Source organism: Triticum urartu, chromosome 7, assembly GCF_003073215.2.
Source record: "Triticum urartu cultivar G1812 chromosome 7, Tu2.1, whole genome shotgun sequence".
NCBI lineage: Eukaryota > Viridiplantae > Streptophyta > Magnoliopsida > Poales > Poaceae > Triticum > Triticum urartu.
The window spans coordinates 677863781-677890917 of NC_053028.1; the positions used below are offsets into that span (position 1 = coordinate 677863781).

At 46.5% G+C, this 27137-nt stretch overlaps 2 protein-coding genes across 3 annotated transcripts; both read right to left on the reverse strand.

Moving 5' to 3' along the window:
- Nucleotides 1-14242: 14242 nt before the first annotated feature.
- On the reverse strand, nt 14243-21709 carry LOC125523881 (actin-binding protein). Of its 2 annotated transcripts, none has more exons than XM_048688942.1 (5): nt 21418-21709; nt 15954-16106; nt 15650-15685; nt 14924-15239; nt 14243-14617 (listed from the first exon to the last, which is right to left on the reverse strand). In XM_048688942.1, the coding sequence occupies exons 1-4, from the start codon at nt 21532-21534 to the stop codon at nt 14952-14954; spliced, it is 594 nt and encodes a 197-aa protein (XP_048544899.1). In that variant the 5' UTR covers nt 21535-21709; the 3' UTR covers nt 14243-14617; nt 14924-14951. The 2 variants fall into 2 exon arrangements, with proteins under 2 accessions (XP_048544899.1, XP_048544898.1); XM_048688941.1 differs by having other exon boundaries at nt 14924-15242; nt 21418-21706.
- A 3956-nt stretch (nt 21710-25665) lies between these two features.
- Nucleotides 25666-26531, reverse strand: LOC125523996 (chaperone protein dnaJ 8, chloroplastic-like). Its single transcript, XM_048689077.1, has one exon. It carries the CDS (start codon nt 26327-26329, stop codon nt 25877-25879), a length of 453 nt encoding a protein of 150 aa, XP_048545034.1. The 5' UTR covers nt 26330-26531; the 3' UTR covers nt 25666-25876.
- Between the last annotated feature and the right edge of the window lie 606 nt (nt 26532-27137).

Below are 27137 nucleotides of genomic sequence, written 5' to 3' on the forward strand. Positions count from 1 at the left end.
GCACGTTTCGGTACAGACAAAAACTCGACGATACGGAGAGAGGGGACACCGCTCCGTTGCCGCAAGCGTACTATTCCTTCCTTCTGGAAAAAAGAAGAAGCTTTCACGTTATGTAAAAAATGTGTTCTACAATTTCAGCACTCAACAATTGACCGGGTACTCTTTTATTTTTTTGCAAAAGACAGGGTACATATTGCAAACCAGATAAGTAGATACCTTGTTCCCCCTCAGAATCTGATATACCTGTTTCTGGTTTATATACTATACTGCTCCGTCCAATACTATAATACGTTTTTGCAAGCTGTTTTAGTTTGCAAACAACATCCTATATTATGGACGGAGGAAGTACTTTTATAGTAAAAAGTTGTGAAAAAACTGGAAAATACATAATAGAATTTTTTTAATATTGGCACACATGCTCGTGCGTTTATAAAAATTGCACTCTCTAACTAACCATGGCTCAAGCACCACGCACGTTCACGTTCTCCATTTTAACACATCAACCCACCCGTGTGGCACCATATGAGTAGTACAATTCCTCACGTATGCCGAGTGACATCCTTTCATATGGTTGAGATTGCACCCTGAGTCCTTGCAAAAAAAAAAGATATTACGCCCTGAGAGAGAAATTATTTTCATGTCCCCAGCCCAATAAATTGACTTAAAACAGCGCCTTAATACTGAAGAATACAAGATAATGCATTGAATAAACACTGATTCAAATCTTTAATTTTGTGATCGAACATGACATCAATTGCATGTAGATTTAATATGTAGGTAAGAACCATGCATTGCAATGGATACAGAATATATAAATATGTTTTTACGAACTTGAAGAATAATTTACCACTCAAACAACACGGCCAGTACAAAAGATTAAAGAACATTTATCATGCCCATATAGAAAGTTGTCGACCATCCGATCAGTATTACAACAAAAACTAACAAATACTAAATCCAAGATATGTTCGGTAGCATCCAAGATCTGAATTACGACAAAGCATTTGAAAGAAAACATTGGTACAATAATAAACATAAGAGCTTATAAGCTAAACTTTGAGTTCGTAATGATGTAACATCAAGTTCGGATAACTAAAAGGCACAATATGCTGAGACACGGGAGAAACATACACCGTCAGTTCACCAATGGAAATGAGGTGATTCTCACCGCTAATGGCAGGCTCAGACAATCCCCTTCGACCTGCACGACACTGGTCAGCCTCGTATAAAACACTCAACCTGGTACAAAAGATCGCAAAATTGAAAATTGTTTGTGCTTTTATTGTAAAAGATTTTTTTCCCATCATACTCAACACACTCGCCCTCTATCTCTCGAAATCTCACAAAAGCTCCAAATTTCTTACTCCCTCCATCCCAAAATTCTTGTCTTAGATTTGTCTAAATATGGATGTATCTAATCATGTTTTAGTGTTAGATACATCTGTATCTAGACAAATACGGAGGGAGTATTTCTCAACATTTTAGATTTATCAAGTAAAGGTTGAGAGGTGAAAACGCACATTCCCCATCCGTTTTCTTTACAAAACATTGACTTTAAATTGATTGTTGTGTCTTGGAATTCCCTGAACGCAGCCCTATTATAATTGTTCAATGTTTTTGATATAGCTTAGCACTCTTAGAACGCAGCCCTATTATGGTACTTCCATTTAGGTGATGTACTCCCACCTATCGTGATTGTACCATTTATTATGTGGTATATGGTAAGATATAAATAGGGAGACTCGGGCCGCGTTCCCCTAGGGTGACTCGGGCGGCCAGAAACCTAGCCGCCGGCGCCGCAAACTCCCTCCTCCTCTCCCTCCGCCGCCACCGGAAGACGCCGCCGGGCTAAGCCCGGGGGCCGACGGCGGTGGCGGGGGATCTCCTTTCTCGCGCGTCTCCGGGGTGAGGCGGACCCCAAGGCATGTGGTGGCGCGACCGATCTGGGATCCGCGGCGCGGCGGATGGCTGCAGGCGGCGGGAGGCCGGCCCGTCCTCGGACGGCGACGGATTGGTGTGGCGGAGGCCAGGGCTGCGGGCGCTGCGGATGGCCCTTCGGGCGGCGGCTTGGCTGCGGTTGGCGGCCGGCTTGGCTGCGGTGGCGTGCATGCTGCCTTCAGATCGGCGACGGCGGTGTGGAGGGCCTGATGGTCTCGTCGGCGGCACCTTCGATCATATTTGTTCTGACCGGTGCAGCCGGCAGTGGTGGTCATCTCTTTCGTCAGAGGTGGTCGGCTTGAGGCTGGGTGTTCGGATCTCGGGATCCGTTATCTGGCACCAGCTGCGAGTTGAGGAGACGTAGTTGCCGGTGAAAACCGAGCCGGCGGCGGGCGATGGCGGCGTTCCACGTCGTTACCTTGATGAATGCATCGTCATGTGACTACCGTCGACCCACTCGTATTGCTCCGGGGGAAACCCTAGGATCTGGTGTTCCAGACCAGACGATGGCAGCACTGCGGTGTCGTTTCTCTCTTGGCAGCATCGTTTTGTGGAGCAGCGCTGGAAGTCAGAGGGAGGAGGTGGAGCGGCTTCGTCTTGCACGGAGCTTCGGTAGAGATGTCAAGTCATGCCTGACCGACAGGTGCTACGCTTGGTCATGCCTGATCGGCAGGTGCTACGCACGACAGATCCTCCAAGGGCTTCAAGCTGTGTCGGCTGGTGGTACTTGGCAGCATGGCGTTGACGTGTATCAGTGGCGAGTGCGACGTGTTCAGCTGTTTGCGCGCAGGAAGGAGGTGCCGTTGGGCGCCGTGGTGGCGTCGACGATAGCTGGACCGAGTAAGGTTGATGCATCAGTACAGTTCTGAAGATGGAGCGGTGGCAGTTGGCGGCGGCGGCCTCTGAGAGCACGCCGGACCAGTGTGTGTCCCAGACCCGGCAAGTGACTAGGTTGGGGTCTCGGGTCTTAGATGTTAGGCTTGGCTGTGATGTCTGTTTGGTATTAGGCCCAGGCTATATGCGCCCCTTCATCAACTGGATAGGTGTAACGATAGTTTGTTGCTTAGACGGTGGCTTTAATCTTATGGTTGTATGACTTTGTAACGTCACATGAGAATAATTAATAAAGTGACCGTATGCATCGTCCAAATGCAAAGGCCGGGGGTCATCTTCCTTTTCTAAAAAAAGATATAAATAGGGGAGTCCTACGCGTGTGCAGGGCGATAGGTTGATTAGATCGTCTGCCTTGGCAACTGTCGGATGCTGCTCGAAATAGTCATCTGGTCTCCTCCACAAAAGCCCAGCGAACTGTAACAAGCTCAAATGTTCAATGTTGCGTTCATTCATATGCAACAACGGCAGTGGCGGTGCGAGCATCTAGATGTTGTGATGTCACGAGGATGTGGTGTAGTCAATTTTCTCAACTTGCTTGATCAGCAGTGGTATACACGTACATGAGGTTCTCCTGTTCGCCAAATTCACCTGTAATCACTAAACTACCCAGCTACAAATTCCCACGAACAACGCGGGGTATCATTTCTAGTATAGTACTACCTCTTTAACATAATACTATCTCTATATAAAAATATAAGATGTTTTGGTAATCTAAAGTAACCTGTCAAAATGTCTTATATTTGGGTAAGGACCTCTCTCGTGTGACCGCGTCGCCCCCGCGAGCGACCGGCCGCGCCCCTGGTGCCTCCTCCCCGAACCTCCTTCTTTCCTCCCTCCCCACCGCCGTCATTGGCGTCCGGCACCGAGCCTGGCCCGGGCGGCGGCCTCTGGCCTTTCCCCTCTCGGTGTCACGCTGACGCGGGGCGGCACCGGCGCTGCAGGGTGCTCCTAGGCGGCGGGCCCTTCGTCCTGTTGGCGGGCAATTTGCTGGGCGGCGGCGCTGCCGTTGGCAGCAGGGTGGCGCGGCGGCGCGATTTGGCGACGCCCGCTCAACCCAGATCTGGGCCATATCTAGGTCTGGGTGGGCCGGCGGTAGGGAGGGTCGAAGTTGTGGCTTCTGGGAGGCGGGGGAGTGGCGGTGGGTGAGTGGGTGCTAGTGGTTGGCATCAACCTACTGCAACGTGGCCGGTGGGGCTTTGCAGGCCTGTTTTGGGCCTGGCCGGGCCGGGGTGGCCTGGTATGCCCTGCTGCCGCGTCTGGACGGTGACTGCGACGGTGTCGGAGGCATGGGCCTCCCGTACACCGACGGTGGAGGTGGTTCCCTCCCGCGCGGCTTCGGTGTTGCTGCTCCTATCGCCTGGTGCTTCTTTCTTCGTCCACTTGGGCTCGTGGTGGTGATCGCAGTGAGGTGGCGTGGGTGGCGCCTAGACCACGGTGGCACATACTGGTGGGCGGCGGGTTGGCCAGTTGGCTCCGGCCCGGTTGGGCAGTGGGGTTTGAAGTACAGGAGCAATCTTTGCCGGTTCTTCCGGCTTTAATGCGGTGACACCTGCGGGTGTCGTCATTCCTTCCTGTGTAACTAATGGCGATGCAAGGTAAACCAGAGACCAATACATCACATCTAGCAGTCGAGTTCGTTTTACGAATGAATGCTTGCGTGGGTCATGGAGTGATGCCTGCACAGAAACTTTCTGATTGCTGGGACATTTTTTTTAAGCAAGAGCGGTAGAACCCGCAAACTTGCGAGGTGGGTGATGGTTTAGTACAGAAACTTGCAAAAGGTGATTCCACCACCCCTAAACTTGCAAAGCGGGGGCTGATTTAATCCACAGCCAATTAAGAGTTGACAATTGGCGCTGTTGGTCATGGCCCACCCGCTCGCCTGGTAATTTTGTGAAAAAAAAACCTTTACCTTTCTGAAAATCATGCACGGTGCATGTGTCATTGAAGTACACCGATTCATTGAGTGAAAATTGCATCAATCTGATAAATAATTAGTTAGTCAATATATTTGCTTTGATGTAAATAGTACTTTCTGGAGGTTTTAGTGCAGACCAAGCAGATCAGCAGATTGGATGCGCGTGATCACCGGACAAAGCTGATGTTGAAGTGACTTTCACAAGTCAGATGGTGTTCTTCAAGGAGAGTCGTGAGTACTTATGTTGAGAGGGAGCTTGTGAGTTTGATTGTCTCTTTTTGCTGTTTTTATAGAAAGGAGGCGCTTGCCCGGCCTTAAAATAAGGCACTTACAAATGTTGCAAGTCTGATACTAAGTACAGTAGCAAATAAAAGAGATACATGCCCGAAGGCGGGTCCGAGCAACGCAGCGCCGAAAGGCTATCGAGGTAGCTAGGGGCGGACTTGTGCCGGTGGTGTCCCCTGTGTCGGTCGTCGCATCTGAGTCTGAAGTGCAATCACGCCGGATTGAGTCCTAAAGCAAGTTAGCTTACAAACACTAGAAGCAGCCCAAGGGAATCGTGTATGGAGAGTTTTGTGCTAGTTGTGCACGTATGGATCAAGTTTTTCTTATATCATTTATTTTATATCGCAAGTATGGATCAAGTTACTCCATGAAGCTAGCTTAGTGGGTAGAACATTATGTAGTGAAGGGCAGGTGTTGCGTTCGAATCTCAGCATAGCATCAAGTTTTTAGTTGGTCGATGGAGCCGTGTACGGGTATTTTGAGCAGGCCTATCAATATGTCTTTTACCTCAGGATCGAAAAAACATTAAAGACCCATGACGAACGAAAAATCAGCCGAGTCCTACCATAAATGAAAAAAGTGGAGAAACAATCCACCTTTTAATATGGGAACGTTTATAAACGGCGCGCCGGCCGAACCGTTCCGTCGGACGCCTCGGCACGCACTGCAGCTCGCGGGCCCATGCGCCACTCGTCCTGCCCAAACGCGTCAAGTGGCTGGGGATCACGTGGCCCACTCCACACCACACCTTATCTCTTTCGTCTCCCACCATACCTTATCTCTTTCATCTTTCTTCTCCCTCCCGTAGCATCCACTCTTTCTCCATTGCCTTTTCTCTTTCTTTCTCCCGCAACGAACCACTCCGCGAGCTGCCGGTGACGCACGAGGGGCGACGAGTTATGCTACAAGGGGGTGCCGGTGCTGCACTCCAGCCACCTCACGGCGAGCCTTCTCTTTTCCCCCACCGCTGCCACACCCCCACGCGGGAGGTCGACAAGCATGACGAGGCAGCCGCCGCCATGGATGTTGTGCTGCAAATGGCAGCGAGATGCTACAATCATTCGCGAGAAATGCTACATCCGATGGCAGGGGATGCTACAACCGGCATTTTTTTTGTTGGAACCAACCCTCTGAGTTTTTGCTGAATCTTTTGTTTGCTGGAAGCGACATTTTTATTTGCTGGAACCGGCTAATTGTTTTGTTTCAACAGACAATTGAGCTTTCGTTTGCTGAGATTTTTTGTTGGAACCGGCATTAATTTTTGCTACTACCGGTGAGGGATTTTGATACATCCAGTATGGCGAGGCTACGACCTTGACGGCGGCGACTCTTTTTTTTTTGCTACAACCGTTGTTGTTTTTAGCTACCACGGCGATGTTTTTTGCTACATTCATTCATTGTCGTTTACTGGTGGCCGTTGTTCGTGCAATCCTATGCTTCCAACACAAAAATGGTGCTGCAACCGTAGTCTTGTTTTGCTACTACCAGCACAGTGTTTTGCTACATCCATCAAGCAGAAGATGCGACCTGGCGACGGCGGCGACGGAGTTTTTGCTGCAACCGTAATTGGTTGTTGCTACTACGGGCGAACTTTTTTGCTTTCATCCATCAAGGAGCTGCGACCTTGCGACGGCAGGGATGACGTTTTTGCTGCAACCGTTGTCAGGAAGTTTTTTGCTACATCCGTTCAATGGCGTGATTGGCTGGTGGGATCATCGACGCAATTCCATTCAGCGAGCATCAACGGCTAGGGGCAGCGGCGGAGCTACAACCGGAGCCGATGAGAGCTGCAACCACAGGTGCAACTGTCGCATGGGTCGAGGCAGCAACAAGGAGGACCGGCGAGGGTGGGAACCAACGACGAGGACGGCCGGCGAGGGTGCGGATCGGCGACGAGGAAGGCCACCGGAGGGGAGATAAGGCACCGGAGGGGAGCTGCGCGAGACGGCAGAGATGCGGGGATCTGCACGAGCGTGAGATGCGCGAGGAGGAAGAAGATCTGGGACGAATCATTTTTTTCCCGCTAGATTGAACGGCTAGAATAAATGGCATCATGCGGCTAGGGTGCGACCGGCCCAAACTTTGGGCCGGTGCGTCGGCGCAGATTACTCACCTTTTAATATTAGGTATAGATATAGAATTGCTTAGGCCTGCTTGTTGAGATCGTACATTTTCCCCGCAAAAAAAGAGATGGTGTTATTTTTCTTTTGTAAAACAGATCGTCCCTTATCTTCGCTGTATGGACACGAGGCTGTATGAACACAGAACGATATTATACATGCCAATTTTACTTTTAGTCACAACCATTATAATTATATTCATCGAAATATATTATCACCAGCTTATGCTGATATTAATCAACTCTTATTGCGCCATACAGAACATTATGTCTATGATGGAAAAGGAGAAGGCAAAGGAGGAAGGGATGTCGTCGCCACTTGACTGTCTTCTGAAGAAGAGGATTTTTTACACGCTGTCTTGCATTCATCCAAAGCTGTGTAGCAGTGCTCATCTACAAGACAGCAGAAGCAAATAACTGCAGTGGTGCAAGGACTGAAACGCTTGCATAGCCCGGCAGGTAGATTGATCTTCTCGCTATGAGTCTTGGCCATGGTACCGCCTATGTAAATAACAAACGTATAATTGTTATGCAATTATTCTCAACAGATTAGTCAAGACACAAAAAAGTAAGTCTTCGGTAGCTATAGTACATACTTCTTAGAAAAGCGAAATAACTATTTCTTTTGCGAAAGAGAGAAGCAGAAGAACAACACATTCATAACCGGTGGACTAAATTCATGAAGAGTTGTAAAGAGAAATATCAGCCGGTGTGCTTACATTGAGCAATAGTAGCAGAACATACGAGTAGTGCAAGCATGCACATCGTGTACTTGTCCATCCTCGCATACATCAATACGCAGGAACCCAGTTTTGGTTCTCGATGAGAAATATTTGTTCGACTATATTTTGCTGGCAATCAACATATGACTCGTATAAATAGGAGATCTCTACTCCTAAAGATAGAGGGAGTTCGTACGTCGTTCATCGGTACTCAGTCATTAATACAAACAGATTTCATCAGTTCTTGGTCATTAATGCAAACAAATTTCGTCGGTACTCAATCATTAATGCAAACAAAGTTCATCGGTACTCAGTCATTAATGCAAACAGATTTCATCAGTACTCAGTCATTAATACAAACATAATTTGGAAATGAAGCACCAAAATCAATTTGAAAATCAAGCCATTACCTACATCTAAGTAGGGATTTTTTTCACGCCAAATCAATTGTAAAATTGAGCCATTAATGTGATCCATTAATTAGTTAGGGACTTAATTGAAATGCAAATAATTAATAGTAGGAAGTTATTTCAATCGTATCTCTATTCCTAAACGGGCAGTACGTAGGTCAGTCGCTCGTTCATTACACCTCCCACTGGTTTTTGTTCCACCTCACACTGATTTTTTCAACAAAGGAACAACCCCACCGATCTTTTTAAGCGAACCCCAGCTTTGATTGGGGTTTTTCTCTTCTAAGATTGTTTTCGCTCCGTTCCTATTTCTTTTCATCTATTCTTCCCGATCCATCATATAAAAAAACACATTTCGATCCATTCCCAATTCATTTTTTCCTTCCAAACCCAACGCCCATCCGATCTAGATCTACATGAGGGGTTTCTCCTGTCCCTTCTGCAAGCCATGGAAGCGAGAAGGAGGGATAGCAAAGGCGAGCACGGTGGCCTCTGGGCCATCACGTGGGAAAATGAAAGGAGGTGGCACGATCTTTTAGCGCACCGCGGCTGCTGCTTGTGTCATGGTTTCCCTTCCTACATCCCTACCTCCAACTCGATATCTGGCTGCCGTGACACCACAGATGGCCAAATCTGGGTACACGGCATCACAGAGGACGCCACGCGCCCGCTCCTTGCATCGTCTTGTACATGGCTATTACTAGCCGGCGGTGGAGCTGACCGCCTAACCCACAACAATATCCCCGTGGCCTTCGGCGCCTTTGGGGAGGTCGTGGGGGTCACCGCACAACAGTGCATGGGTTATCGCCCAATTCCGTGATGGCCACGCTCCATGGAGCTATGGAGAAGAAGAACACGAGAGGCCTGAACTTATGTATTTATCAATCAACATTTGAATGTTTTCGAATTCAACAACGTTCAGATTTCCCAACCAATGAACAGATGACACCCATTTATCCCAAAACCCCCCACCGGCCACCGTATATTTTCTTATTTCGAGAAAACGGGTCGGGCAAAACCCTGACCCGGTTTCAACTAAAGCGGCACCACCACAAAACCTCGCCGGACCACCACTAAAAACTGGCCACAAAACTCCCTGGATCCACAGCTAACAATCGCCGTCAACTTGCTACCTACGGAAAAGGCAAGCTTCTTGGGAAATCTCCAACCCCTCCTACATAACAGTAGAGATCTCACCTAACACACACCACAAAGAAAGACACAAATGAGGCCGACGGCCATGGAAGAAGGGTGGGGGAGAAGAACGAAGAGCGGATCAAAACCAGATCAGGCAGGCAGCCATGGGAGAGAGGGGTGAACATGGAGAGGAAGGTGTACCTGGAGACGAGCAAGAAGGAAGAACAGCAGCCAGACAATTGGGGAAATCCCAGCAAAATTAACGGGTCAGGAACAAATTCTACTGCTACGCCTAGTACTTGAATTCTTCGCCCGCGTCACATCTCTTACAGGGAATGTCTACAAAATAAATGCGTCAAAGAAACTAGATACATGTTAAGAAACAAACAATAGACAAAAACTAAATATTCTAAAAACAATTCATCACTAGCAGTAGACAGAACTTGGATAGTTGTATAAGTTACACTTCAAGAACACATTGTGCCTGAATGAGACTGGAAAGAACAATAGCACACCAAGAATTACAATGCAAAATGATAGTTTGTATAAATGACACCGTGACATTGATAGTTGTAAAAATTACACTAAAACTGGCTAAGAAAATGCACTGCAATTGACCAAGAATTACAGTGCAAACTGCATATAAATTACTCCATAGAAATTTCAATGTATCAATGTAAGAATGCAACAACTTACACTGGAAAAAACCTACTGTATTTACACTGTTAAAATACAACTGCTAGTTGTACTATTACTGACATTTCTTTTCCAAAATTGCAGATTGGGAGCATGACGAGAACAATAAGTCTGGATGACATCCCTAGACCTAGGACACATGACATCCCTATAACCAACAACATAATCAACAAGCACAAGAAAAAGAAAAAAAAGAAACAAACTTGATTAACATAAAACTTGAAAAGAGCTTTGTCAAAGGATCCTTCATCACCAGAAAATTCCTGAAGAAAAAAAAAAGACAACACAGCCAAAATAAATAAAACTGATAACATAATCTGAAAAAAAATAACTAAAAAAATAAGACAGAAATAACTACCATATACATCAGATACGGTCCATCTTCTGCAAAGTCATTAGGCACGAATGGTTCACGAACAGAATCTGCACTCTCGAAAGATGATACTAACGGAACGTCCTGGTGAGAGACTTTCCGAAGCTTACCCATTAAACTAAAACCTATAAATTACAGAGCTAAAAGCATGAATATTACACTGAAATTAAGGCAAAAATTACATTGTAAATACATATGATAAGCAAGGCGGTTACACGGTAAAACTAGGGGTACAGTGTAAAAATTGGGAAGAAAGACTACAATGAAAATTAGCATGAGAGAGTAATACAAAAATTAAAAAAGGCAAAATTCAGGAATTACATAACTAAACCAAGATAAATACACTGCAAAAATGTGAGAAAATACACTGTAAATACATATATAAACCACCATAATTCTAGGGGAAATTACACTGGAATCAGGGCCCATATAAAATGTCAGGAACTACATAGCTGAAACATTAAAATTACACAGTAACTCGCATAAATTACACCGAACTAAGGGACAAATACACAGAAACTATAGGATGAATTACACAGTAATTATTGGGCGAATTACACAGCAATTATAGAGTGAATTATGCTGAAGCTACAGGACGAATTACACAATAATTATAGAGTGAACATGACACAGTAATTCTAGAGTGATTTACACTGAAACTGCAGGATGAATTACACAGTAATTCTAGAGTGAATTACACAGTAAAACTACGACATGAATTACACAGTAATTCTATAGTGAATTACACTGAAACTATAGGACGATATACACAGAAATTCTATAGTGAATTACACAGTAATTCTATAGTAAATTACACTGAAACTACATGATGAATTACACAGTAAAAATCAGGCAAAATACACAGTAAATACTAGTAATTCTAGAGTGAAAAAACACTGAAACTATGGGCACAGTAAATATAGTGCAATTTGCATAGTGTATTACACTAGAACTATGGGGATTACACAGTAAGTCTGAGACAAAATACTCAGTAATTCTAGTGTATATGACACTGAAACTATGGGGATACATAACAACAGTCAGCAGAAGCAAAATATATAAAACCTGCGTTAGATACACAGTTCCCAGGGCATTAAAAGAATGAGAAGCTTAAAGGGATTACATTGCAAAAGCACATAAAAATCACACCAAGGCTAGTACAGGGCTACACCACAGAATGACACATCAAAAACCAGAGCACTGACACTCTGGGTAGCTAGGAAGAACCTAACAACAACTAAACCTACAGTAACAGGGATTTATGCACTCACAGGCCAAAGGGGGCGTGCGGCAAAGGGCAAAGGAGGAACCTAACTACATCTATAAACATCTAGAAACTGTAGAACCAACACGCCCAGAGGAGGAAACACCCATCTACCAGCGAACAAATAGACCACCTACCAACACAAATCACAAACCACAAAAACTCCCGCCTCAAAACCTATGATTGATCCATACATCTATCTGAATCACAAAACTAACCACACATGATCCTACCACGAGCAGACGAGGAACAAAAATGGCGGACACCACGAAGCAGACAAGGAACGATGGCGGACAGCGCGAAGCAGAACGAACCATAAAACTACAAGCACACCTACCATGAATATACAACAACATGGCCTGGGATCACAACACACACCTAACACGAACCCTAACTAAATCACATCAGCAACTGACCCCAGATTTGGAAGCTACACACCGAGAAATGAACAAAAATCACGCAGTCGAGAGAGAAATTGAGAGACCAACCAACAGCGGGAGGCGAGAATTGAAGAGAAATGAGAGAGAAATCAAGCTCCACAGGTGGGGGATCACGGAATCGACATGAACAGGAAGGAATCACATCCACTGCTCGAGCGCCTGTTCCTCTATCTACCTCGCTCAAATGAAAGGGGGAGGGGCGCGGAGCGGTAACAGGCTGGGACAAAAAAACGGACCCGACAGAAAAAAAACAAGCCCGAAATCAGACAGCCAAGCGCCAATCTCCATGCAACAGCGGGCGGCCAACGATTTGAATGTTGGCGAATTGAATAACAGTCGACTCTAAAATAGCAAATTCGAATGTTGACGAATTGAATAACAGTCGACTCTAAAATAGCAAATCCGTATGTATACACAGAGAGAGAGAACACGTAAACGCAGGTTCGTCCACTACCCTAACTACGTCAGGAGCTAATTACACTGATGAAATACAAGCAAACACAGTACGTTCGGGACTAGGTGTGTTAGTTACAGTCAAGCTAGGGAGCAGCGCTGGTGGGTTACTTAGAGGGTGTTTGGATCCAATAAACTTATTTTAGTCTGATTAAAAATAATTTTTTTAAGATGCTAAAGTTCCAAGCACCCTTGACTAAAGAGGGGCTAAAACTAGTCTTGAGACTAAAATGTTTTAGTCAGGGATACCCCTACTAAAATATGGAGTAGTCCTCTTTCTCTTCATTTAACTCCTCTCCTTTAACATAGGCGAGTTCTGGATTGGAGGGTTTGAAGGATAATAAATGCTCATTAACTTGATTTTAGTCTCTTTAGTATTTGGATCCAAACATGGGTGAGGCTAGCAAGTTTTAGTCCCACTACTTTTAGTCATGAGACAAACGTATCCAAGCACCCTCTAAAATTTTTTAGTCAAGGGTACCCCTACTAAAATGTGAATTAGTCATCCCCCTCCTCATTTAACTCCTCTTCTTTAACACATGCGAGTTCTGGATTGGAGGGTTTGGAGGATAATAAATACTCATTAACTTGATTTTAGTCTCTTTAGTATTTGGATCCAAACATGGGTGAGGCTAGCAAGTTTTAGTACCACTATTTTTAGTCATGGGATTAAAACGTATCCAAGCACCCTCTTACCCCTCACGACCCCAAATGTGGTGGTGGTTATCTGGCTAGGGAGCACATGGAGCGGCGGCTCTAGCAAGTGAGTGCCGATCGAAATAACCTTTGAGCATATTTACGCTGATTTTCATGATTGCTCTTCTGACATACAACAATGCTCATCGCACTTTGACCAAACAACTACATGTTCATGTTCCAGATTTATTTTTGTATGGTCGAACCCTCTTCTGTGAATTACTTAATTTCATGTTCCAGATTGTGGGGCTAATTACTAATATGGTTAGGTCCCATGTCATATACAGCGCTATACATAAAGGAGGGCATCCCTGCATCTATTTGATCGTCGTATCGCTTAGGATAACAGTGCCCTCCGAAATTCACTCCAAATCCAATCGGGAGTGCGCTCGACATTGACGTGAAGGCCTGTCCTTGCTCCGGCAAGGTACCGGAGTGATCTACTACGCTGCGGCGAGGTGCCGGAGTGATCTACTACGCTGCTGCAGTTTGTCATCGGACTCCATTTCCTCCACCAAGATGGCCTCTCCAAACGGAGGTATAAACACAATATTATCCACTATTTTTCACATCAAATCAAGTAGTGTTCATGTGTATTAGATAAGATCCAATTAGCAGTTGCATAACCTAAGCAATTAGTCTAACATTTATTACTCCCTCCGTGTAGTGAAGTCAAAAACACTCTTATATTATGGGACGGGGGAGTATCATGGAAGCATATCAAGGAAATAGTATAGGAGCTCATGAGTAGCTTATGTATCAGGCCAGACAAAGTAAGGAATTAACATACTGTAGGCAGAAATCAACTTTTAGAGAACACCAGCAAACACAACAGATATGCTCCCAAAATCCCACGGCCATGTAGGTTACACGGCATTGGAAACATTGAGCCACATGAAAAATAATAGCAAGCTTTTTCAAGCATAGATAAACCATAAACCACATTGGTTCAGACATATTCAATCAACCAGGCCAATCCTAGCATGCGATTTATAGTGGTCGACGGCCAAGCCACGCTAGCACATTACTACCCAATTACAGTCAGAAGCATCCATATATGCTGCTCTTACATGCTCCATGGGAGCGGCACCTGCCATTCATAGTGTCTGCTCCAGAGTCCATGGTTTACGTATATATACACAAACTAGAGCCATGGTGCCATTGCAAATTCAACAACTCCATAGTCCATATTAACAATATAGAGTACTGGCCTTATACTAATTCTGCAGATTAGGCCGGTTCCCCTGCTTTCGCCTTGCATCAGCCCCCTCTCTGTCACAACGAAAGAACGATGGTTAGTTAGCATTTCCAACAGGGGGCCTTCATCATAACAATTTTCCACAGGGCAATCTTCAACTCCTGTCAGTGTCATAAAAGTTTTGCTTTCACCGTTTAATCTGTGTTATGATACGTTTGTGTTCATAACCAAGGAAGTGTGAATCCTGGGGTATCTTAATTTGATCAAAAGCATGAGAGCAGTAACAACAGTATGAACTTACTGGCTACTAATAGAAGTTTGGCTACTAATAAATACCCAGTTTAAGATAGCAAAGGAAGACCGGATAACAAAAACGGCACCTGTTAAGTGGCTTCACTTACAGCCCGTCTACTTGGCCGGGACCTGCACCCGCTGCTGTCGACGTGCAACATATTCCTCATAGTCCGAGTCACTCTCGGACTCAGAGATCCATCCGTAGCAGGGGGGCCTTTTGCGCTTAGTTCCTGTAGCTAACGGATCTGGCGACGCAGCTCTGGGAGAAGGTGGGTCGATGAGCAGGGGGGCCTTTTCCGCTTCCTCCGTCTGCTCAACTGCTACCACAGCCTCAGATGGTGGTACAACCATCGCAATGGGAACGAACTCTTCTGACGGTTCCTCCTTTATTGCTACTTCTTGCTGCTGCATTACCAACCAAAGCCCCACGTAAGAATTGGACAGTATGCATAAGCTTTATTGCTGGAGGGAAGAAGTAACCACAACTAGACATTCTTGACAAGGTCTTGTTTTAGAGGTAAATCTAATTTTTCATAAGTAACAGCAGTTTGTGCACCATAAATGTTTCCTTATTGCAGAAGTACTGATGGCCAACATGTTGAAGTTGTATTACAAAACCAACTGAGAAAATACTACATAGTGCAATGCTAACATGTACAATGCCAATTCATCAGTCAACTATGTCAGCTCAAAGGAATGATGGAAGACATCAACCAGACCACTTCTTTCAGATGGCATTGTTGTCAGTTTTATGAATAAACAAGCTTTTAGGTGAAAACAGACACAAGAAAGTAAATGGAGAGGGAGCTTACCGGAGCCTCCTCCTCCACCTCCTCCTGCTGCGGCTCCTGCAAATACTTCATAAATTATCATTCATGTACTAGGACCAACCTTTTTCTCGAACTAAATGCCTTAAAGCGAACAAGATGAGGAATTAGTACATATGACATGTATTATTGAGCAAGTTTCTTTTTTGGCATGGGATGACAGTTACCAATTAAAGAAACACTGCCTTGAATATATTAGTCTGTAGGTAGCAGAGTGGTATAAATTGGTACCAATGGCACACACAGCAATTAACATGGACACAAGAGAGTATGTGGAGAGCGCCCTCACCAGATGAGCTTCCTCCCCCTCATCGTCACCATCATCATCCTCATTCTGCTGCTGCTGCAACTTCTCCTGCTCCTCCAACTCAAAGAGCGCTTCTTGCACTACGGAGTAACAACTGTCCTCCAGCAACGGCCACCCATCCTTCCCATACACATCCTAAACAGACGAGGCCGAATTAATCAGGACCATGGTTTTCAATTTCAATGAAATTTTGGAAATTTATTAATTTCAGCAAGTACTGAAATATAGCATTTTTGTTAAATTATTTCAACAATTTCGGCCTCCAAAGTCATTTCCCGCCAGGGCCACCTTTGGCGGCAAAAAATCAGGCCAAAGCCCAAAACTAGCTCCCCCAAGGCCCGTGAATGCTAATATGTCTCTCCGGTGCCCTCACATCTGTACATAAAACGCCAAATCCTGGAAAATCCCCTTTCATGCCGGCGGCGCCGACACTGGAGGCTCGGGCTCCAATTGCTACTTGATGCGAAATCTGACACTGTCAGAAATAGAATCCTTTTGATTCTTTGGCAGTCCTGGCACCTGAGAAACAATGTTATACATGGTGATGGAAAGGACACAGTTTCGAGTCCTGTGCATTTCTTAGTCAGGTACGAGGAGGACGTAAATGATTCGCTGTACAGTGATGTGACTGAGAAAGATAAATGTCACTGGTCTCTGTATCCCCATAGGTCCAGCAATCCGACAGCGCCTGCTAGCGATCATTGGTCTGCACCAGCGAAAGGGATGGTTAAACTAAACACAGATGCATCTTACATTCCAAAGACAGGGGAAAGCTGGATTGGTGCAGTTGCTAGAGACCACTGTGGCCAAGTCTTTGTTGCAGTGTGCCAGAAATTAAACAAATGCTCCTCTGTAGAAGAAGCAGAAGCGGAGGCGGCATTAATTGGTCTGAAGGAATTGGCAAACTGTACAGGGGGGTGGTCACTTTGGAAATCCACTGCACTACTGTCGGCAAGGAACTGCACTATAAAGGAAAGAACCGAGCGAAGTGTTTCTCTCTGGTGGCAGACATTAATCAAGCCTCTGCCTTCGCTACTCACTGCGTCATAGTGTTTACAAGAACATGCAATGCTCTTGCACAAGAATTGGCGGCCACGGCGAGAAGTGTCGGAGACCAAATCATAGTAGCAACTGTCCCTGAATATCGATGCTAGCTGAATGTAATCACACCATTGAGTAACTATAACTCGTGGTCCTAAAAAAATGATTGTCATATACTTACATTACCTATGATGAAACATCTAAGATGGTTTGTGCAGAGATGTCTTGTGATTCTTTGGCACTTTTGTGTATTTACCTATGCCATTGATTAGCTTGTGTTTTTTGTTGTTTTCTATGGTCAATTGTTATTCTGATCACATTCCAAGCCTTTGCGGTGTTGTATGCTAGCATGTGGTTTATGCCGATGATGCATATTATTGTGGAGCACAATGCGTATGTTGTTCATGCAAGACGTTAATTTATTCTTTGTGATAAATTAACTTGCTGTCTTTTGTAAAATGTGAAATTCGTGCAATGGCTCTATTGACGATGTGATGAAAATGCATGGTATATTTCACTGGGGATATTACTGATACCTGGAGCCATGCTTCGAATTATGGAAGGCAAGGATTTTCATGTCACTATTGTGGTCTGAAGAGGCGGGGTGGAGGCTCAACCCGCCTAAAGGGACATCTAGGTGGGTTGGGAGGATCAGTGGTTGCCTGCTATAATGTGCTCTCCGAGGTACAAGCTGCAATGAGGAAGGATTGGCTGGTTTACAAACAGAAAAGGTCAAAGGTACAAGCCGGCAAACTAAGATTGGAACTTGAGCGTCTATAGGAAATGGGTGGAAGTCCAATAATTGATCTTGATCCTGCTAGTGATGAAGAGGACCATGTAAGGTTGGAAAGGGAGAAATCAATATGGGTACTCCCTCCGTTCACTTTTGTAAGTCATTTCAGACAGCTCAAAATGGGCTGTTTTGTACATTGTCTGAAATATCTTGAAGGTCTTATAAAAGTGAACAGAGGGAGTAGTAGATTTGAGGTCGGGTCCAGGAGTGGCAGCAGCAACGGCGAGTCTAGTGTCTAGTCCTACAACTCCTGCCACTGGAAAGATAACTCAATATCTTCAGCGTAAGAGCTCTCTTAGTCCTGCAGATGGTAGTACTAGGACTCCTGCTAGTGGAAAGAAAACCAAGGGATGCCAGCCAAGGATTGACTTCTCAAATCAAAAGCTAAATGCAGCAAAACTTGGTCAAGCTTGGGCCAAATGGTTCCACACTAATGATATTCCTGGACGGAAAATCAATTGTGCTTCATTTCGAGCAGCGCTGATGTTGAGACAAGAGCTACATGCAGTAAAGCACTTGCCTACAGCATATGAAGTTGATGGGATATATTTGGATGCCAACTATATGGAAATGAGGGTTCTCGTTGAGAACATGAAGCAAGATTGGGATTGTTTTGGTGTGACTATCATGAGCGACTCATGGACAGGACCTACTGGCATGAGCATCATCAACTTCATGGTCTATTGCAATGGGGCCATGTTCTTTCACAAGACTGTCAATGCAACTGGTCGAATCCAGAATTCAGGTAATGAAAATGCTTCGTGTTGCAGTCATATTTATGCTCTATTCCTTGTCATGCAATATTTAACATCAGTGTTCATGCAGAATTCATATTCAAGGAAATCAAGAAGTTCGTTGTCGATGAAATTGGTCAGAAGGTGGTTGTCCAAATTGTCGCGGACAATGGTTTGAACCACAAAAAGGCATGCAAAGATCTCGTCAAAGAGCACCCTGAGATATATTGGCAGCCTTGTGCAGCTCATACAATCAACCTTATGTTAAAGGACATTGGTAAATATTATGAGGTTGCCTGAGTTCTCAAAAGTGCGAAAAAGATTAGTAGCTTCTTCTACAATCACAACCGGCTGCATTCTGATATGGGAGACAAGATTGGTGGAGAGTTGATCCATCCTAATACCACCCAACTGTTTTATTTCCCTGCAAAGGATACATGATAAGAAAGACAAGTTTCGGCAATGGATGGTGTCAGATGAATGGGAAAATAGTGACTGGAAAACTGAGGAAGAATTTGACTATATAGAAGCATGTCTGACAAGTAGTGAATGGTGGAACGACCTCAAGAGGGTCCTAGATACAGTGCAGCCACATATAGTCTACTACGGTATGCTGATCAACAGAAGGATGTGACCGTTTCTGGTCTTAAAGCAAGGATGATGACCGCTGTTCAGGAATTGACAGCTCAACTCGGCAAGGATACATATGAATTTGAAAATTACATGAGTAAGGTGGGCCCGAGGATTCAGCATAAGTACGGCGACACGTTGATGCTTTGCAGGTACCCCCTTTGTGCTGAAACTCTTAGTTGACAAATATGTAGCTCTTGTCCTTCATTTATCATGTAGCTCCTATTCCAATATGTACCTTTTGCATTTGTAGCTGCTGTCCTTGATCCTGAATCACACTATTCATTTGCATTTGACAAAGATCCAGCCTATATCGATAAGCTCCTAGATGTAATAGCAAAGATGGCGGCTACACCACAGTCTGGAGCAAAGGCTATGGATGAACTTGTGTTTTATAATGCCAATAAAGGAAAGTTCGGCGGAGTGATGGCACAGCTCGTAGCATCTAGCCCAGGTAAGTGAGCTACAGAATTTAGGGGAGTTGGAATGTGGTATCTTCTCTTTTGCTGACTTATGGTGTTTCTATCTTGCAACCACTTGGTGGTCTCAATATGGTGGAGAAGTGCCCATGCTGCTGAAGTATGCGATGTGCATTGTGTCTCATTGTGTGTCATCGACTGGGCGTGAGTGCAATTGGAGTACTTTCGCGTTAATCCATAGCAAAGTGAGAAATATGCAAAGTTACATTAAGCTGACAAAGCTGGTGTACACACATTCCAACCTGCAGCCCCGCCTTCAGCAAAATGAGACTTATCGAGAAGATACGGAGGTCGATCCATGTGCTCTCATGATGAATCTTACTCAATACGATGAACAAACCCAATCATGGATTGGATGAACAACTCGAGGAGTGAATCGAACCACTTCTAGATGAGGGAGCTCATCTCAGCTTATTCGTGATATAGTTCGCGATGTGCGCTCAAAGAGGAAGATGGTCAAGGTTTCAAGTCTTGCAAGGAGGAAAAGGGTGAAGAAAGGGAAGATGGCTGATCTGGATGAAAAGGGGGAAGCTTCAGAAAGTGACGATGATGAGGAAGAAGACGGGGAAAGTGGTGCTGAAGAAGATTTCGATGATGAAGAGGAGGAAATAGTTGAGATGCCTTCACCTGAAAGACGCATTCAAGGGGTTGAACCAGGAGAAGTGGCTGACTGAAGAAGCGAGGGAGACCCGGAAGTCAAAACGATCAGCTGGGTAGGACATAGATAGTACTTGTCTACTATTAGCAATGGTCAGTTCTTCTGCTGAAGTTATGTGCTAAATTACAAAGCTTCAGTTTACAATTTGATTGGTTTAAACCTGATTCTAGCTTTACTTCTATTTTATTAATGGCATCTGTGTAGTGTAGATGACTTGCTGAACGTGCTAAATATGCGGATACGTGCCTCTGCCACCGTTCTATATTACTAATTCCACATGTACATAATTACTGAAAGGTGGCCTTGTCTTTCAGCGAACTAACTTACTGAAATCTGATGTAACCACAACAGCTGTCACTACCTATCAAATAAATGTTAAATTGGCATGTTCTGGAAAATCCTCTCATGCATCCTTGGACTATTTTGTGTTTTTTGACGTCTCTAACTTTTGTGCAGATATTCCTCGAGGTGTGAGAACAACATTGCTGCGACAAAACCAAGTCCAAGATGAACAGAGCAGAGAGGTACTACTCATTTGCGCTGATCCACCAACTTGCCTAGCATTGTTGAGATTGGTGATGGGCAAGTTCCATGGATTTCCAGAAAAAAAGAACTTGTACACAATTGTATTTCCAGTAACCTTGCATATGTTAGCTTGCTGAGATGGAAAATGTATGTTCACTTGTTCGTCCGTTGAAATTAAACCAGTAGGAAATAATACTGCAGCAGCATTCTTGACAACCAATTTTGAGGAAGGGGGATTGGGTCTGGGGAACCAAACGAGAATGTGGAGAGGGGATCTGGCCTGGGGTGGGGATTAGGTGACATGCAGGGGATCAATCCAATCCAATCCCTGGGTGGTTCAGTTCCGTTAGGGGAAGCAGACAAGGCCGAGATAATCGCAAGAATCGGCGTCGACTCCCGAATCGGCTGACAAAATTAACCGCGGGAAAAAAGGCGCCGCCTCTGCTCCGCAACATTCGCGCACGAGCGTCGATCTTTGAGAGGATTCTGCCGGCCGTCGAACCCAAAAGACGGCCCTTTCTCGCGTTCGTCTCCGTTTCTCTCGGCGGCGAAGCGGGTAAATGGGGAGGGGAGGGGGGGCGCAGACCTTGAGGAGCTTGTTGACGACGCGGCGGACGTCGGCTTTGCGGTATCCCATCTCGGCGAAGTGGTCGATCGCGGCGTCCATCCGCTTCTCCCCGGCCCTCGGCCGCCGCCGGGGCATTGCTCGGCCCCGATTGAGGGGACGGACGGAGGCCGCGCCGCTCGTGCGGGGGAGGGAGGGGAGGGAGCGGCGGCCGCCGGAGCTCGCGGGCTAGGGCTTTTGGCGAGCTTGATTGGGGAGCTGGAGCTGAGCAGAGTGACGGCGTTTGGGCCCGTGACCGTGAAGTCAGGTGCGGCGCATTTCTACTCCCTCGTCGGTGCTGCACAGCCGCCCTCTCCCAAGCTCGTTCTTTTTTTTTTCTTGATTATTGATGGTCTCTTGCTAGTTAGTCGCAATTAAGAAGTGCGAAAATAATCAGATCTATTATAAAAATTGGCCGGAAGTACGAAGTGTCTCAAACATAATAATAAGAATTGCATCAAGATTTTGAAGAACAAGTTGTCGACGTGCCGCTGTCACTTTTTCTATACCGGAGCTGGCTTGACTTTGTTAATAAAAGCCAGAAAGTCTTCATGCACGTGCCACTAAGGACCAGTGCCCTGGAGTCGTAGTCGTCGCTGTTCAATTCTTGAAAAGATTCGAGGCACCTGACAACAAATCTCGCCACACGATGAGAAACCCTAACCTCACCGCCCCAAGAAGCGGCATGATTCTACGTCGGAGCTCAGTCATATATGTCCAGATGGACGAACTTGAGGAGGATCGAAGTCCGGAAGACAAACTCGAATAAAAAGCACCGCACCTGTGATTACTAAAATACCCCAACCTAAACTACTAACTAAAGCGGAGGCACCGGAGTTCCCCTCCCCATCCCCAGTGCCAAAACGACAGGCAGAGAAGAGGTGAATACATGGGTTTGCTAGCGAAACCTGAAGGGGAGAGTTTGCCATGGTACATCGTTGTACCTCACAGAGACGCCTCATCGCGCTGCATCGCAACGCCTCATGCCTCGACCTCACTCAAAAGGAACAACGTTAGGGTATCTCAAAAGGATCCTTCATTTTTTTTCCGACCTTAGAATTAAATAGAGTAACCTTATCCTTTAATGCCAAGCTAACAAAATGATCTCCCACCTTAGAATTAATCAACCTTTACTTATTTCCATCAATTCCCAGCAATAGACCACCAGATCTGTCAGAGGGATCCAAAAGCTTCGAAATAAAGTTTCTATGGCTAGAAAAATTTTCAAGCCAATTTTTGTTAAAGTCACTAATCATGGTTTTAGTCAAACCAACGAACTGGACCCCAAAGTGAAAAATTATTCATCTAAGGAACCTTTGTTTTTCAGAGGGTCCCAACCCCCTACAATTCCAACTGATTTTTGACATATAAAATTATACATTTTAGGGGGCCTATCAATTTTTTAGCCAGCTGAACCCTAGAAGGGGGGGGGGGGGCTTGGGGATTTCGCCTCCTGATTTAATTAGCTTAGCTTGTTCCAAGCTATTCCCTCTATCCCATAATATAAGAGTATTTTGACGCATATAAATAAGGGGTTTTAGACGCGATATACTAACGGAATGTACTCATGCGACAACACTCTTCGCTAGACCCTTATGACACGATATACCAAGGGGAAATGACCGATAAAGCATAAATCCCTTAGACTCGATATACTAATGGTTAATGAAAACAAAGATAGATAATGTACTCATGCGACAAACACCGTCTTCGTTCGACACGGTATACCAATGGGAAATGAGTCAAAAATGTTTGTTATTTTATAAAATTACATCACCCTAGCTAGACATACGTCTGCTCTCACATCCATGTTAAGGACAATATAACCGCACCTAAGACGATTGGTCCACAAGAGGATCGAGCCGACGCACGCCATGCGGGTGATTCGGGGGCCGCTCGATCTAGGAGAACGGGGGATGCGGGCGATGAAAGTCGACACCTCATCTGCTGAAGGAGTTCATCGCCGTTTTCAATTTCATCGATTGGCCATTAATGAAATTGAAAACGGGGGCAAATAGTGGAGTTCAGTTACTGGTTAGCATCTTACATACTCCCATAATCTACGTATGTCCTAGCCCCTGCTCTTTGCCCTTTCTTCCTTCTGCAAAAGCTTCCCATCGGCTATGGCTCTCCATTGGGTTGCTGCCATCTCCCGTCCCCTCTGCTCCTCAGCCTCTCATCCATCCTAGCTACCAGCACTACCGCTCTACATCTTACTTGGCGCAAAAAGTTGCTCTGTTGGGGATCCGATTTGAGGTGCTAATGTCACTCCAATCTAAGTTTAGACAGGTGGTGTTCATCGTAGTTTTGGTCGATTGAGTTGAGAAAATCATGAAGGTTGGATCTCATCAAGTAGTTGACCTTTGATCCAATCCAATCTGTCAGACCAGTAGAGGAAAAACATCCAATGATACTGGTCTACGCCGGGTAAAGCGAGGCTCAACTGTCGTTAGTTCTGTGGACGGTGGTAACATCCACCTTGCTCCCTATGGGCAAAGTCCGTAGGTTTTCAACCTCTCCACCTCCGCTACGCCTTCTTCTCCTTTTAAAAGCATCTTCAGCCGCGCTCTCAGAAAGACTTTTTTAGACGATTTTTTCATGCTGGCACCGAAAAAATGGCTCAGTCGCATCCCCAGGAGCCCGATTTTCGCCGGCCTGAACTGAAATCAGCGCCAGCGGATCCAGACCGAACCCGGCGCGCTGGGGGCGTCCGAGGGCGCCGGGGTGAGCGGTTTTGGCGCGAAAGAGTCGCGGGCCAGCCGCGTCAGCGACACCGCGCCTCGTCTTCCCCCAACGCCTCGGTTTCCCGCGGGGAATCAATGGCAAGGTTGCCGCCGGTCAACCTTGCTATTGATTGCTCACGAGCGGCGCGCCGATGCCTCCCCTCCCTAGCACGCGTACACACGGGTGCGGCGCGGCTATATAAGCCGGTGGCCTCGCTCGCCTCTGGCCACACCAGCCCCGCCCTAGCCGCCGAGCTCTACCTCTCCCGAGCGCCGCCGCCGAGCCCTCCCTCTCCCTCTCCTGTGAGCCGCCGCCGAGCCCTCCCTCTCCCTCCCCCTCTTTCGATGGCCGAGCGTTTCCCCAGAGACGAGGCGGCGGCCAACGGCTTCGGTCGCCGCACGCTCTAGGAATGGGCACGCCAGGACTCCCTGAAGATGGCGAGGAAGCGCCAATGCGTCGCCGGGGCCGCGACGAAGGAGGAGTCGTCGTCATCGTCGACAGCGACGACGACGACGCGCCGCCGCCGCCACCAGTCCGCCATGGCGACGCCGGGCAGAGGTCCAGCAGGGACGCCCGCGTCAAGGAGGAGAAGGCCGACGATGACGACGGCGACTACTCGGCGTTCAGCCAATTTCTTTTTTAGATTAGTTTATATATTTTGCTATGTAATGAAAATCCGCGAACATGTCTAATATATGTCCAAGTTTGCCGAAATTTAGTCGTGTTTAGCCGAACTTCGCCAAAATTTGCTATATATTTTTCTTTTTTGAACGCGCCTGGGGCCGGCGGCTGGGGACCAACTCACCGCCAGGCCGATTTTTTGCGCCGACTCACCCCCAGGCGGCGATTTTAGGCGCCCCCTGGGGGCCAACGGCTGGAGATGCTCTAAGGTTTGATTTGTGAGGATATGATTTTGTTTCTTTATCCCCTTTCCAAGGGTTGGTAATTGAGTTCCTTTGGATTAACAGGAAGTCACGTCGAATGAACCTGTTTCTTCTCAAGGCAACTCATACCGACATGATTACAAAAACTGGTTGAGGTTTTCCTATCCCTAGCAAATATTCATATTTTAATTGCTAACAAAAATAATAGTAAAAAATTAACTTTCATCTTCACCTCATGTACCTCCCTGCATGATATAAATTTCTACTATTCCATATATTTTATAAAATCCTATCCTTAGTGCCAAAATTGACGGGCCTCGCAATGCACGCCATCATGATCTAGTTTAACCGTATGGATCAAAGGTTTTGCGCGTCATAGGCATTAGCCATTGATTGATGTGAACTCAGATGGATGGCGGGAATTATTACTAATTGACATGAATCATCAGTGAGTGACAACTATAGTTAACACATCATGGCTAATCAATATGGATATAGTGCAAAGATCTGAATCCATTTCAGCTGTAAGCATCCACTTGTCAGTGCCACTATCACTGAAAACGAAAGAGGCGTCCCCTTGTTCGAAATCCAAGTAGAAAGAGGCGTTAATCGTGAGCCACAATTTAGATCAATTCCTGCTATGTTTTATTGTATTGATGACAAGGAAATTGAAAATGTTCCAATTACACTTGTTTGAACCCTGAATTTCTTTCTACGTCTCTAGCTCGCCTCCACAATAAAACAGGGGAGAGAAGCAGAGAGCGACGTTTCACAAATTATTTACAGCGCTGCTGCCTCTTCCATGGCAGGAATTACACGCGGCCCTTGAGATTTCAGAAGTCGGAGAACCAGTCGTCCTCGTCGTCGTCGTTGAGGTAGCGGCGGTAGCGGTCGAGGTCCTCGTCGGCGAGGCCGTAGCGGCGGCGCCAGTACTCGAGCGTCGCCTCCGCCTCTTGCATGTTGCGCATAACCGTCTGGTACGCCGCGTTGATCCGCTCGAAGTCGATGCTGTTTTCTTGGCGCGCGACGTCCGGGTGGTACTGCAGCGCGAGGCGGTGGAAGGCCTTCTTAACCTCTCCCCTGGATGCCCCCGGCGCCAGCCTCAGCGTGCGGTAGTGGTCCTCCTCCAGCACCCCGTACGGGGCCGCCGCCGGCCACCTATCCCGCGTCGCCCCGCACCTCACCGCCGGCGACGACGACACCCTACGCAGCCGCCCCGCCGCCGGCGACGCCGAGGCCGACGGGCCGCGCAGGCTCATCACCACTCCTCCTCCGGCGACAGCCATGGATGTGCTGTGCTGTGCGCGCACGCGCGGCAAGAAACGGAATCGACCGCAAGGTCGATCGACGGGGATGAGCCGCGACGGAGCAGTGGGAGGCTGGGAGATTTCGGATCCGGATGTGTTGTTCCCTCGGTTGACCGCGTGGTGGAGCTGGAATGGTTTGTGGCTGCAAACTTGGAATGGATGAGGCTGCCGCGTGGTGGCGCGCGGGGTTATATATATAGGGAGGAGGGAGGAGGGAGGAGGAGGCGGTTACGGTTGCGGGTGGTTCCGGCTCGCCGGAAGGAGCGGCACGTTTGGGCCACGGTTGGCTGGCTCGCCGGTGTTTCCCACGTTGCCATTGATCGCACGTTTCGGTGCAGACAAAAAACTCGGCGACAGGGAGAGAGAGGGACACCGCGGCGTCCATATCCGTTCCGTTGCCGCACGCCGCGTGCCTACTATTCCTTCCACCCGTCCCCCGTTTTGACTGGATTTTCATAGCAGAGGAGCTGTTTTTGCTCTTCTGGGAGAAACGAGAAACATTTCACGTGGAGCAAAAGACGTGTTCTTCATTTTTCAGCACTCGACATTCTTTTTCAAAAGAAAAAGTGGATTCTATTCCTCTGGAATAGTATTATAGTCTGCCGATACAAATTATAAAGTGTCGTACGACACGGCGCAACCAACAAGCGATGCTACCTTCAAAACTGTAGAATATGAAGTATAGGATCTACAAACACAATGCATTGATCGGTGCACCAGGCACGTATATATGAGCACAGAGAGGGGCCACAACCTCGGCTATACAAAGGAAACAGGAGGTGGGCTC

Bases quoted from the DNA above. Each gene is read 5' to 3' on its own strand.
- LOC125523881 (XM_048688941.1), bottom strand. From the start codon at position 21,534: ATGCCCCGGCGGCGGCCGAGGGCCGGGGAGAAGCGGATGGACGCCGCG. The intron at 16,107-21,417 runs GTCTGCGCCCCC...TCGTCTGTTTAG, and splicing joins TCGTCAACAAGCTCCTCAAG to GATGTGTATGGGAAGGATGG. The intron at 15,686-15,953 runs GTGAGGGCGCTC...AAGTATTTGCAG, and splicing joins AGGGGGAGGAAGCTCATCTG to GAGCCGCAGCAGGAGGAGGT.
- LOC125523996 (XM_048689077.1), bottom strand. From the start codon at position 26,329: ATGGCTGTCGCCGGAGGAGGAGTGGTGATGAGCCTGCGCGGCCCGTCG.